This window comes from Microchirus variegatus (genome assembly GCF_963457635.1).
Source record: "Microchirus variegatus genome assembly, chromosome: 22".
In the NCBI taxonomy this organism is placed as follows: Eukaryota; Metazoa; Chordata; class Actinopteri; order Pleuronectiformes; family Soleidae; genus Microchirus; species Microchirus variegatus.
Genome location: NC_139823.1, coordinates 11,566,873 through 11,580,908, shown reverse-complemented (window position 1 = coordinate 11,580,908; position 14,036 = coordinate 11,566,873). Strand labels below are relative to the sequence as shown.

Here is a 14,036-nt window from a genome sequence, read left to right as displayed (position 1 = left end):
TTAAAGATGAATGAAAGTTATCTAATGAAATCACCTGGAGGATTCTCACAAGTAATTCACATTTTTTTTCCATGAAAAAGCTTCAATATCTGAACTGCATCTTTTTTTCTTTTTTTTTTATATCCCATATACAATATGATGCTGATACCATTCATAAGGTCATGTAAATGTATATCAGACATATGCAGAGAGATGCATACACGGCTTCTCAGCTAACAAGAAGAAAGCCACTGGTGATAAGAAAAAGAAAAGAAAACCTCTAAGAGCGGGAACAATACGCAGCACGTCTACGTGTAATCAATCACCCGGAAAAACCCAGCGATCTGTTAGGATTCTATCACGTTTATCTCGCCGAGAACTTCTTCTTTGATAAACCACCAACTGGCATGTGATGTAAATAGTTCTTGATGAGCATTAGCCGCAAACGGCGTCTTGAGGTTGATTATCTCAGTGACTAATGCTCTGTCACCGTGTGGCTATGGGAGGGTCCCAGCGAGGACCCCGTGGTAATGGAGCCCGAGCAGGTGCTGAAAGTCTACTGACACCAGGGGAGGAGGTAGAGGGGGGGGGAGTGTGTGGGGGGGGGGCACTGACAGGAATTTCTGATGAATTTCAATTACTGACCTATTAAAGCTAATGAGCTAAATGAGCAGCCAGAATACATTTGCCTGATAGCTGGAGACAACACCTTGGTGGATTGAAATGAGTTTGTGTGTGCAGCCACAGCAGGAAACACCGTGTGTGTTACCGTGTGTGTAAATCCTGCAGCGTGTGAGTACACAACACAAAGTACAGCAGTCAAATGACTTCACATGAGTTATTGCCAAAGCAATGGACATGCTGGCTTTTTTTGGTTATGTTTAATAAAACTTCATGTTCTCACTTGTAACTTATTAAGGTGAGGTGGGTGTGCCCTCTGCTGGACATACAGGAGCAGAGCACAGATGGAGGCGATCCTGAATACTTGGATCTGTAGTGCCATCTGCTGGCTTAACGGTGAACAGCATCATAGGGAAGGGTTTGCAAATGACAATTTCTGGAGGTTTCAATAAGGAATTCAGATACTTATTCTTATGAGAGACCTCACATCATAAACTTAGACCACAATCTCAGGCAAATTGTGTAGAAACACAAGTTTGTCACTGAGCAGAGGTGGAAAGTGTACTCAGATATTCTACTCAAGAAAAAGTACCACTATTTTAGAAATATTTTTACTTCATCCTTTAAGGTACTACTCAGCCATATGGTCGACACTTAACACTTAATGTCACTTGTTCTGAACGTTGTACGCAAACCAGGTTTATTATGAACAGACGTCTCAACCGTTTGGTAGAGGCCTGTATCTGAAATACTGTAGGGTCTAATTAAAGAAAAGAAAATAATATATATATATATAGATATATATATTGTCGTTGTTATCATAAGTAATTAAAATAAAATCATAAAAATGCAAATAAATAATTTAAATAATTTAAAAATCATGTTTTGGCATATGGCGCCACCTACCACCATCTACCAATCATTGCAGTCAGTAGTGTCTCAGCTGCCGAGCAAACACAGGTTGCCAGTTGAGCTACAATTGCGGAGAAAACGAAACCTAAAGGACCTCGGTATTTTGAATTTGAGTGTCGTAACCCTTTGTGGCCACATTCTTACATATGGCGCCTTTAAGGACCCAAGCAGAAGAGCACTAATCACTTCCGCGTAATGATAACGTATGGATACGGAATGGAAACAACAGATTTTGTGGATTTGGTTAAGTATGACACACAGAAGACAGAAGAGAAGACAAAAAACACACAAAGATGAATGAGAAAAATAGCGAGAGAGAACATAGCGAGAGAAATGTATATTTATTTCCTGGAGAGATTTTGTGCACTTTGTTTCCAGGCAATTATTACATTTTCTTCTTATGATGACAATAAAGTAGTTATGGAATGGGTTATTCAGGTCATCTTGCATGCTTTTATTGGTCAGTAAATATTATTAAAATTCAAATTAATTTTGATTAACTTTGGCTGAAGAAACTGAAAACTGTAGGGGAAAAATCCTTCATTCCATGTCAGGGTGAAGTGATTCCACTCAGGCATGAACCAGTATGCAGCTCAGATCGCTGTTAAAGACCACTCTGCCATCTTTCTCCGCGCTGCACTTGTTCCTGAGAAGGTCTAAGATGCCAGCTCTGATCTCTTGTGTGAAGGACTGGTAGAAATCATCTGTGGCCGTCATGAAATTGCTGCTCGGATCAAAGCACTCGGTGATGTCAAAGGTGTTGTGAAGGATGTGCTCGTCGTACTTGAGACCGTGGCTCTTCAGACACGCAGTCACGTTATGTTTTGAAATCATGTTTTGGCATGTGGCGCCACCTACCGCCATCTACCAATCATTGCCGTCAGTAGAGTCTCAGATGCCGAGGAACCACAGACCTCTGTATTTTGAATTTGAATGTAGTAACTGTTTTTGGCCACATTCTTACATATGGCACCTTTAATAAATATGGTCAAATTAAGTGAAAATTCATTGTAGGGCTTTAACAGGTTGCGTTCACAAGTTATTTTACCACATGTTGCAGTAATCTGACAAACAACATAATTAAAGTGAATGAATATCCAGTTCTTTTTACCTTTTTCAATGATAATCATGAGTCTGCCATTGGTTTTCAGAACGCTGTGGTAGAACTTGATCGTTTCAACCATGTTTTCCACATAGCAGATCATCTGGTAAGGGGAGAAAAGGGATGGGGAACATTTATTTAAACATTTCAGACGGACCAATTCATACCAGCAAGTGCATTTATCGGGCTTTCACACCCATCATGACTGATTTCTGGTTCCTGAACTTGAAAAATTGGCGATAAACACAAATACTTGGGAGTTTGGTCTTTGGTTTAAAGTCTTTAAACCTTCTTGTGGTACCAAGAATATGGGAATGTCTGTTGTTATAATGGATCTACAGTATCTTCTGGAATTCCTAATGAGTATACGTGCAGATTTTATTTTATTACAATAACTGCCATGCCACTGTTTGACACGCTGCTTTTATACACATGCTGTTTTATGTTTCCTCAGTAATATAAAGCACAATACCTTTATTGTTTTCCTTGAAAAAGATTCTGCTTCTCTGTATTGTATATAACAGAGAGTCAAGTGAACGGCCTCATCATTTTCAGGGATTATTACAGGACAACACAAAGACGAAGTACAAGTACCTGTATCATGTGAATGAAGTCAAATCTCTTCACGTCAGCCTTGGCTTTCATCTGCTTTTCATAGTCCCCACTGTGCATGACATGCCAAGCGAATGGGATCTTCTGAAGATTTGCAGTCTTTGCTACCAGAGCTAAAATTGGAACATGAAATACATTTACGTTGGTTGAGTTGTAGGGAAAACAATAGTGTTTTACTTAGAGCCCAAATCAGATTTTTAAGCATATCCAGATTGTATATAGCAGCGGAAAAAAAACAAAAACACATGACATCACACAATTTTCCAAAGACGATTCAGGCCACAATCGGAGATGGTTTTGAATTAGATTCTGATCCATTTCAAATCTGAACGTCCCGGTCGCTCAGATAGGATTTCAAAGTGTCTTCGTAGGTATCCGTCACGTAGAGTCTCCATCGCCGCATCGGAAGTGATACGCGTTCAATTTAGTCTCTACACAGAACAGATCACTTGGTCAGAAAAGTAAGATTGTGATCGCAAATGCTTACAAATCCGATCCCATTCACGCAACAAGCCTGGTGGTCATATTGGCAAGTGTGGAGTGAAGTGACAAGGCCACATCAGCACATCTAGTGCGATCATATTTGTTCCTATCTACTTATATGTATGCATTTATATTGTGTTATGGAAATTTTTTTAACTAATTTGATAAAAACTGCACATTATATATTTTTTGATAAACTGAATATTACACTTTAAAAACTCTCATACCACAACCATACATCTAGTGAAAAGATTTCAGCAGAGGGTAAAAATCCCCTTTAGCATGTTTCAGCTTTCTTTTGTTGGTCTCTGAAACATTTTTTGCCAACTGGGTTTGAGCAATTCACCACGTTCTCTGTGACCTGCCAACTTCTCTCTCGAGCCCCCCCCCCCCCCCACCCCACCATCCCCAGTGTGAGGTTCTTTCACAGACCTTTTTGCTGCATTCAGCTGCACTCATTGTTCCCTTGAGTCTGTTTTCCTGTCGCTGTTGCTGAGAGGCCGAATGCTGCTGCCACTATGAACAGTCCTTGAGTTTTTGCAAAAGGATCTCAAACTGGCAAACTCCGATCCGGCGACTTCGAGGAGCTTTATTCTAGCCACTCTACACAAAGAAGTTATCGCAGTTATTTGTCATTTTAATCAGTTTTCTACCGTGCTCTACAGTTTTAAGTTTGGTTTTGTTTAATGGAAATAGAAATATGCTTTGTTTACTGGAAAGTGTGATGAGTGCAACGTAAAAAACAACACCAACCAGCAAACAATCAGCAGACCCAGTGCAGGACTGAGTCTCTACAATGACAATACTAAGCACACGAGTGAAGGCAAAAAAGCCACTTCAAAAGCCATCCAATAACGGACCACATGCTGAAGTCCGATTTGAAAAATTAGAAATGATGATGAGATTTTTGTGTCACTTTTTGTCACAAAATTGCAAAATTGCAGCCATGGCTTGGTGAGAAGAAGAGACGAGAGCACAGGACAAATGTGAAAGTGAGTAAGTGAAGACACAGGGCATAAAATACGAGGTAGTGGGTTATTGTGCACAGGTTTAACAGATCAGGGCAGAGCAGACGATTACAGAAACAGGGAAAGCCAACAAAGACAGGACGTAAACACGCAAGAAACACTCGGGGTTAAGTCCACACTGTAAAACAGGAATATGTTACTACAACAAATAAATGATGTTTTTGTTGCATTGTCGATGATACCTTTGAAGTTGTCTGTGAGCTGGGAGCTGCCGTCCACAATGTCAGCAGTGATGGGAACAGCAGGGAACACAGACTGCAGCAGAGAGAGCATCTGGACATCCACCTCCCCTGGAACGAACAGGAAAGCCTTCAAGTCTGAGATATTTTATCATTTCAAACGTTCAGCTTTTCTTCCTATTTATGCAGTAATAGTTCCCAGAATAGATGTGAATTCATGCCCCAGTACCACCTTGGCAAACTGCGCACAGTCAACCAGTGTCCTGATACATTCAAAGCAATAAAGTAAGCACGGACATCTATCTATAAAGAAAGTTGTGTCTGTGTGTCTGTGACGGGCATATCTCGCTGACCGTTAGTCAGATCGCCCTAAGATTTTGGATATGGGTGGAGCATGGCCTGACGGTGTGCATCCTTGATTTTCACGGATTTATCATGCTGCACTTTGGCTGGGCCCAACAACAGTTACCTTGACGAAGTGTAGTAAAGTGTAGTAAAAGCAAGAATCAGCAGCTCTGCCACTTTTTCACGGTGCAGATATGCAGCGCTGCCCCCTCCCACATTTTGCAGTTGCGTAACAGTTGGAAGATGAACTTTGCCAAGTGTAGCTGCTGCTGCTCTTTCTTTCCAGCTCTGACTGAATGACGTCATATATAAATAAGTTATAAAATATCAAAATAAACTTAAAATATTTCATATTTGAACAATAAGCCTACATTATATTATAAAACCAATTTTACCATCACACTAATGCCATAGAAACCTTTTCATGCAACTAAATATTATCTTCTTTTTTTTTTTACCCCTTGTGACATATCAAACTGCAAAGTCAGAGCCATTTCTTTTGCTAATTAAAGTATTCTCTTTGGTCAGGCAGAAGGTGACCCTGAAGTCATTACACTTCTTAATAAAGACACGAAGTCTAAAAAGCACTCCGGGCCGTCTGTGAATTTTCAAACGCCTCGTCTTTGCCCTTGAATATCAAAAGGTGAATTGCTACAAATTTCAATTTCGCCACGAAAAAAAACAACAAAGATCAAATTACGAGAGCGGTGTGAGACTCTGCTTCAATCTGGGGAAGAGGAATTTTACTTTAAGGTGACGGAGGGACACATCCAACGTAAGAGGACCCTTAAAGGACCCTGAAGTACACACTGCTGTGCCTTTAGATGTCCCCAAAGAGTGATGCGTCGAGAAATAACGTGATTTCTTACATTGCCATGGATACATGCTCTTGTCATTGGCTTTACTGAACTTCAAGAAGATGGTCTTATCTAATATCTAATGGCTGTCAGGAGAGGAGGAAGTGGAGAACAACATGAGAATGTTAAGTGTGCAAGAAGAGCAGGATTTAGCAGTTTACTGTCACTTTTCGAACAGCCTTTAACTGTAGGGTGCGAATGGCTCTCAGCTTTAGAACAGCCTTCAAATAACAATTCAATCGCCTGCTAAAGCTGGAGATAATCACACGTCATTATAGTAATTATCATTAATGAACTTAGGGACTCGACGTGCATCTTAATTTGGCCGTGAGCGATGCTCTGACTGCTCAATCTCTACCTTTTACATAAACAACCCTGCATTTTACAGTTCATTTACTAAATCTGTCCTCAAGATGGCGCCAACACTTCAGGAATAAATGTCCACGGCGACACCAAACACCTGCTGTGCAGTATTTAGAGTATAAACATACATGTGAGACATGAAAATACATTAGGTTTTTGGACTATAGTGAGTTTTAATTGTGTACAATTATCCATTATATCCATAAAATAGAGGATACAATTTTGAATAATCACTCAACTACCTCAATAATATAAATTTTTTGACTCTTATGGATCAATCACTATCGCTCCGAGGTTGTTGTTAAAAATAACTTTGCCGTCGGACTCCACGCTACAGTCCGGGTGTCGAAGCAGCTCCAGGACTCCGGCCCTCAGCTCAGGTGAAGCCGTCTTACTGAAGTCCAGCACCTCGGTGAGAAAATCCAGCAGCAGCTCTCCCTTCTCATCGCCTTCAGTGAAACACTCGCTGATGTCCATCTGAGACGGCAGCTCGTAGCTCTGGTATCTCACGCCCGCCGAGTCCAGGAAGCTCTTGATGTCGCCGGTGGTAACGCACTGACTGATTTCTGTGTTACAGAGCTGGTGCCTGTAGGTCCGCCACAGCTTTCCCCAACCGCTCTCTCCTGAAAACATGACCAATAAAACTGTGTGAGTGGAAAATTGACTTTAAATAGAGATCATTTTGTTTAAAAGAGGCTTGATGGGAAATAGGAAGTAAAAAAAAAAGTAACATCTGTGATGTATTTACAGGCCAGAATTCAGTGTCAGTGTATAGAAGGACTGCATTTCCAATAATACTTTGCAGCCGTAGAGCATTATATGCTGCGCTTAAAGGTGCCATATGTAAGACTGTGGCCAAAAACAGTTCAAAATACAGAGGTCTTTTAGGTTTCGTTTTCTGACATAACTGGCAACCCGTGGTTGCTCGGCAGCTGAGACTCTACTCACTGCAATGATTGGTAGACGGTGGTAGGTGGCGCCACATGAAGCCAAAACAAGATTTCAAAACATAAACATGATTTGCAGTCTGCAAAATATTTTTTTTAATGCAAATATTTTTGGCTGTACTGCTGTTGTTGGTGAGTTCAGTTTGTTATATGAACATTATTCCTGAGTCTCTGTGACATATTAGGAGGATTTTATGGCAAGTTGCTTTAGATTTATTACAAAATGCACCTTTAAGTGTTGTCATTTTTGTTTCTCAGACGTTAGCAGAGAAACTATCGTCCGTTCCCACACAGTTAAACCTCGCCTTTCCCTCAGTTAACCATTACTTCCTGTCTCGTTACTTCCTGTCTCATCATTTTTGGACAGAGTTGGATTAAAGTTGTCATCGTGCCATTAGAATGTGCAAGAATTGCTCATTTCCAATTATTGAAAATTGGTTTGCACCAGGCATTGGAGTCTGCACATTCTCCTCGTTCCTGTGTGTGTGTGTGTGCGCGTGGATTTTACTCCGGGTTCTCCGGCTTCCTGCCACAGTCCCAAAAACATGCAATCTGGGGATTAGGTAAATTGGACACTTTAAATTGGACCATAGGTGTGAGTGTGAGTGGGTGATTGCTTGTCATGTCAGCTGAGATTTGGCACAGCAGCCCCCGCTAGAGCGTCATGTGGAGGATAAAGGGGTAGAAGATGGATGGATGGTTGAACCATAAGTAAATTAAAGGGATCATCACAGTCAATAGTTTTTATTCTCTGTGCCAAATGTTATAGTTGACACATTTCAGTTTTGACCAACGTGGTCCAGCATGTAACGTATCACAGGCCACCATAGTTTCCTTGCATGTTGGAAACTAAGGGGTGAGCGTAGGCTTGTCAATTTGTCAAAAATCTGCAGTCTCACCATTAGAAAATTCTCTTTCAGTAGTTTTTTTTTTTTACTGCGATGCATACTATGAACTGCGTTTACTGGATAAGCCTTTGGGTCGTTCATCTCCTAAAATCTAACTTCCAGATTCATCCACTCACCAGACACTAAGATGATAAGAAGCTTCCCGTTCTTGTCAAGCAGACTCTGGAAGAAGCTGATGGTAGCTCCAGGATCCTTCACATAGTACAGCATCTGTTGATTTCACCACAGATAATGAGCCGGCGACGAGATTCACACAGTAACGTCGTTATAATGCCATGCTAGACAGATGTTTTAATGGGAGTAATTGCTCTGGAGAACCAGCAAATTAATAATATGACCCAGATGTGTCAAAAAAAAGAAAAGAAAATACAGAACCACTGCAATCGGGAGACACTGACCTGTATCATGTGGATGAAGTCGGCTCTCTTTGTCGACTTTTTCACTTTCCAGTGCTCCTCGAACTCAGTGGCAGTCATCTTGTTCCAGGTAAATTTAACGTAATCTAATTCTGGTTTCTGTGAGACTGTAACTGCAAGAAAGGCTGTAGCTGTGAGTGTTTCATACAAACAAACAAACAACAGCATTCAAATGTTTATTTCATGTTGTTTTGAAGTTAAATGAAACATAACGATCATTATGTAGAACTAAGTGAACGGCAGCGCTGAAATAAAGAAGAAGAAAACGAGATCTGAAGTATTCGTTTCGGGCCACAATTATCGCCAGTGACACATTCTGTCGGAGAGAAATTGCTTCATTTGCACCTCAGTCAACAAACCAGACAAGTGAATTGAGTTGCATCACACCTCATTAAAAGGCAGAGGACACCATGTGGCTGCAATACAAGAGAATATGTTATATTGTCTTTTATTAAACTTACTAATTTAAATAGAGATAAAATATGAACAGTGACAGTAATAACTGTGAATCTCTTCAAAAGCTGATTTTTCTTCATCTGTGTGTATATGACTGTGGATCTGCTGCAGATCAACTGCAGGCTTTCAAAGCCAGAGAGACTTTTAGAAAGGATGAATATTTGCTGTCAAAACTCCTCCTCCCTATGCACAAATAAGAGCATTACTTATGCATTAGCGCGAGAGCCGTGGGCTGCTTTTAAATAAACAAATAAAGCACACAGAAAGGTGGCTACCAAATTAAAAACTGACAGTTTTTTTTTTGCGGTGAGCTTTGTGAATATACATTTGTGGTTTGTGTGCAGCTGATAAAGGCCACACCTCTGTAGTTGTGCAGCTGCTGGCTGCTCGGCTCCACCACTTCGTTATCCACAGTCACTGCCGGGTGCTTCAGCCGCAGCACGGAGAGCATCTGAAGGTCAATGGTGCCTGCAAAAACACCACAACAAACAAGTATTGTGCACATTTTAGCCCGACATCCTACGGAGTCCCCAAAGTGACATGAGAAAAAAAAAAAAAAAAGATGAAAAAAAAATATATATATTGAAATCTCGAGTTTCAAAGTCGAGATCTTGAGTTTCCAAAAAATATGAAAAAAAAAATAATGTATTTTTTTTTTTTCTTGGAAAGTCGAGATCTCGGGTTTCCCCCCCCCCCCCCCCCCCCAAAAAAAAATTTAATTTTTTTTTTTCATAATTTTTTGGAAACTCGAGATCTCGACTTTGAAACTCAAGATTACAAAAAATCCAGCCAAAAATTAATAAAAAAAAAAAAGTCAATAGTAAATAGCACTTGGGCAGACTTGCAAATTTAATTACACTGCGATACCAAGGGAGCAAGTTATCACTCAGATATTAGCATTAATATCCTTAGCCATAGGCCTCACTGACAAGTTGCAAAAGTACCAAAGAGTCAATTTTGCGCCAAGAAGCTGATGTGGCCAGATGTTAACTCTTTCTGATTAGAATGAACGATGCCTTACAGGGGAGTTTGTAGTAATTCAAATAGATTTTACAGTCCATTAGAGAATCTGTAACATCATTCCATTATGACCCAGACGTGACAGCTCAGGTAAATTAAATTGGCTTTGACACACGGGAGGAGTAAAAAGCAACTCCGCGGGGCAAGAAGCGAGTTTAAATTAACCTGGCTGTATCATGAGCGCTGGAAACAACGGCGCAGTAAAACTTCAGACTGGTGAGGTCGCTTCGTCTGCTGCCGAGGTTAAAGATTAATGTCGCGGCCGGACAGATGCATGCAAACCCTTGACAGTGATAATAAGGGCAAAGGTTTTTGTTTTTTTTTACTGCTGCGGGCCATAAATGACAGTAGTGCTGCTGCTATAGAAGCAGTTACAGCAGGCGGATTCAACAACACGGCCTCCTCCACCTCACCTTAGCTGTCGAGCGCAGAGGACGACGCAGCTATTTACTGTGTCACATAAGCTGAGCAGTGAAAGCGTCCTCTTACCGGCTCCACTTCCTACTCCGATGACATTTAGATGGGACTTTCCGTCTCCGATACTGAAGAGAGAGCACAGAAGGAAGAAGAAGAAAAAAAGGATCACTTTAAGTTGGACAGAAGAGTCAAGTCATGAATTTCACATCTTGCAAATATGGGTCACGTTTTTTTTTTTTTAAAGGGAGGGCTTGTAACTGTCAGTTCTGCCTGACACTCGGGTTTGTGAGATGTCCCGATCTGCCGTCTGAAGCGTTTCCCAAATATCGACACTTTGATTGTTGCCACAGCATGTTCTGTCACGTACTGTGTGATTTTTTATAGCACTTTTACACGTTTTTTTTTTTTTTTTAATTCAGTGCGTCGTATCTCTGTAGACTTCTCTCCGTGCTTTGAAGACAGTCACCCAGAACAAAGGGTTTGGTTTGGTTCTCTCTGCAGCATGACGTAATGATGATAAAAAAGTCACTTACAGCCATTTACAGTCAAGGAGTCACAGCAGATGCTGTAAAATTGGGTTTAGTGCTAGAATTACTAAAACCACTGACTGTCGTCTGCAGTAATTGGATTAATATATTATCATTACTGTTATATACATTATATACACTCTCATGTCCACATTTTCAGGATCCTAGTTCCTACCCATTTTAAAAATGCCATACTTTTCCAGACTCAAATTTCCAAGACTTCTCTGAGGATTTTATTAAACATGTAAATACCAGTTTTTTTTTGCTTATTATGTAAATAAATGTTTTGTTTTTTTTAAATCCTTCACTCGTTCTTCATGAAGCCAGCCCTCCGAATACCACCGACAACAGGTGGCTGACTCGACGACACGTATGGAAAATAATAAATAAATGAGAATCGCAGTCAGTAACCATGGTAACTCGACATCATTCTACAGCCAGCTTGATTAGTTTCATATCATCTACACGTAGGTTATGTTGCGTTTGTAACTTGTTTTGATTTGTATTTATTAATATATTAAATTTTAGAGAGTGAGATAATTTTGACATACTTTTTTTTCCCTTTTTCCAGACTTTTCCAGACCTGGAAATGACCCAAATTAAATTCCATACTTTTCCATGCTGCGATTGAAACCTAATGTTACCAATGGCGATGGTAATATGAGCGCTGAATGTAAAGTAAGTTTTGTTTGACATTAAAATCAATGATTTTGTCCTGAGCTGCACCGCAAAGCAGTGAGTCCAAGCATGAAGAGACCTTTTTTTGTTGAAAACTAAGATGATTTTCCTCAACTCAACCTGTAAAAGACCACCAATAGTCAGGCATTCAGTCATGTATTCTATGGCCTCATGGACACAAAGTGACTCTTATATAGTAGAGAAGACTCAAATAAATGTTTTTGGTCCTTTTCTAGGCTTAGGCTTTACGTCTGTGAAATGGCTCAGTTGTTATTTTAAAATCTTAATTTTTTCAAAATGCATAATGTATAACGATCCAAGAGTTGAAATCCATGAAACTGAGTAGATCTTTTCACGTTCTGCAAGAACTTTCTCCTTTTTGGGAATGTTTTTGGACTTTGTTTGGACATGTTTTATAATCTGGCATCATCTGGTGTTCATGTTGAACTGTAGTGTTTTTAAATAAAATATTTTGTTTTTCTTCATTTTAAATTGTTAAACCAGTATTTTAACATGCAGTTAGTTGTATTTACTGCATGCGGTAAGTAACCGCCAGATATTTACAAATGATTCTGGATACATGAGCATTTATTTTCTGGACTGTTTTAAGATTAAAATAAGGAAAAAGGACATGTTGAGGCTTAGGTTTTAAAGGGTTAAGAGGTAAACTGCTGAAATTAAAATTGCTTTCATAAACATAACATAAACAACAGGCAAATCTAAGCATCTAAGTTGAATTGTGGGTTCTCTGGGTAAAATAAAACATACTTTTACAAAGTATTTCAGTTGGACAATCGTCAGAATTATCATCGGTTAGACAAACATTTGGATGGAATAACCATTTAAATCTTTATTTAGTTAGACAAAGCAGTATTTGAGGGGAATAAGCTGTACAATTGTGAACCTGAGGCCAAAAAAACTAAAAAAAATATTAAAGTTTGATAGTTGCCAGCTGAAGGCGAATGACATAAGAACTTTAACACATTCATACAAAGTTCATGTTGAAGAGTTCATTCAGTTTCTTGGCTTGAAGCTTTCTTGTTAATCAATAACAGTCTGAAGCTCCAGTTTGACCCTGACCACATTAATGAGGACAGTAAACAGTGTTCAAGACTTCTGCTAATCTCTTACTGATATCACAACAAGTATGCAATTATTTACACAATCAAAGGCGACAAGTAGAAAATGTGATAAAGACGACTTCAATTTGTCTTTCTATCTATTACTGTGACGCAGGAATTGAATACATAGAAAATATGAATTTGAAGCAATAAACTCTGACTATTTATAATGCTCCTGCAGCAGTTTCTGATTATGTCTCCATATTACTGGCTGCTATATTGGAAATATGAAGCCATTTAACTAATATGACACCAGCAAACAACTAAAGAATATTTTCCAGTCTTAATTCATCCAGATAAGAAACGCTGTGCGTCTTATATACAAAGGCATAATGATATCTATTTTATTAGGGAGTTCATTTTTCTTCAATCACAGACATTCAACTCAACAATTACATTTCTATGCCATCATTTCTCACTTCTCTTCAATATAGGACTTCCTGTTGCACTCGGATTATGTCCGAGGCCTTTGTCAACAGTGCGTTTGTACATGAATTCCCTCATTACCTGGCCATTATCTCTGGCAGCCGACTGCGGATGAAGTCCTGCATGCATTCGTGCTCAGACGAGCGCTCCAGAAAGAGCTGGAAGGATTTCTGGTACCTGTCATCGTCTTGAGCCAGACTGATCAGAGGAGACGCCATGGCACGCAAAAATCTGGCAAAAAAAGAGAGAATATATTGGTTATAACCACAGCTTATGTCGCAGGTGAGAGTTCTTCATTGTGTCGCTCAACAGCTAAATAATGTCAAATTATATGCACGACACAAACTAGAGCTCCAGAATATTGCGATGTCAACATGTGCAAATTGCAAAAAAGTATAAATATTCCCATGCACGCTGTTCCCCATGCTAGAATAGTTTATTTGAGAATTTTCTAGCACAATTTATGCTATTTAAATCCTCTTCACTGCAACTCCCTCACACCAAAACTCCTTACTTAGACAGAAACTGTCGTTATATTTACATTTATTAAAATAAATTCCTCACCACAGCTCATTTAAATCAGGCCTGAAAACATTACTTTTTATCATTTATCTTACCTTAGTTATTAATTAATTATTG

General features: G+C 39.5%; 1 protein-coding gene across 1 annotated transcript; it reads right to left on the bottom strand.

Annotated features, from left to right (window-relative positions):
* Positions 1-6,748: 6,748 nt before the first annotated feature.
* hnmt (histamine N-methyltransferase) lies at positions 6,749-13,615 on the bottom strand (the record flags this gene model as incomplete). Its single annotated transcript, XM_083908991.1, has 6 exons — positions 6,749-7,104; positions 8,453-8,546; positions 8,735-8,865; positions 9,569-9,676; positions 10,718-10,770; positions 13,479-13,615. 6 exons carry the CDS (start codon positions 13,613-13,615, stop codon positions 6,749-6,751), a joined length of 879 nt encoding a protein of 292 aa, XP_083765117.1.
* Between the last annotated feature and the right edge of the window lie 421 nt (positions 13,616-14,036).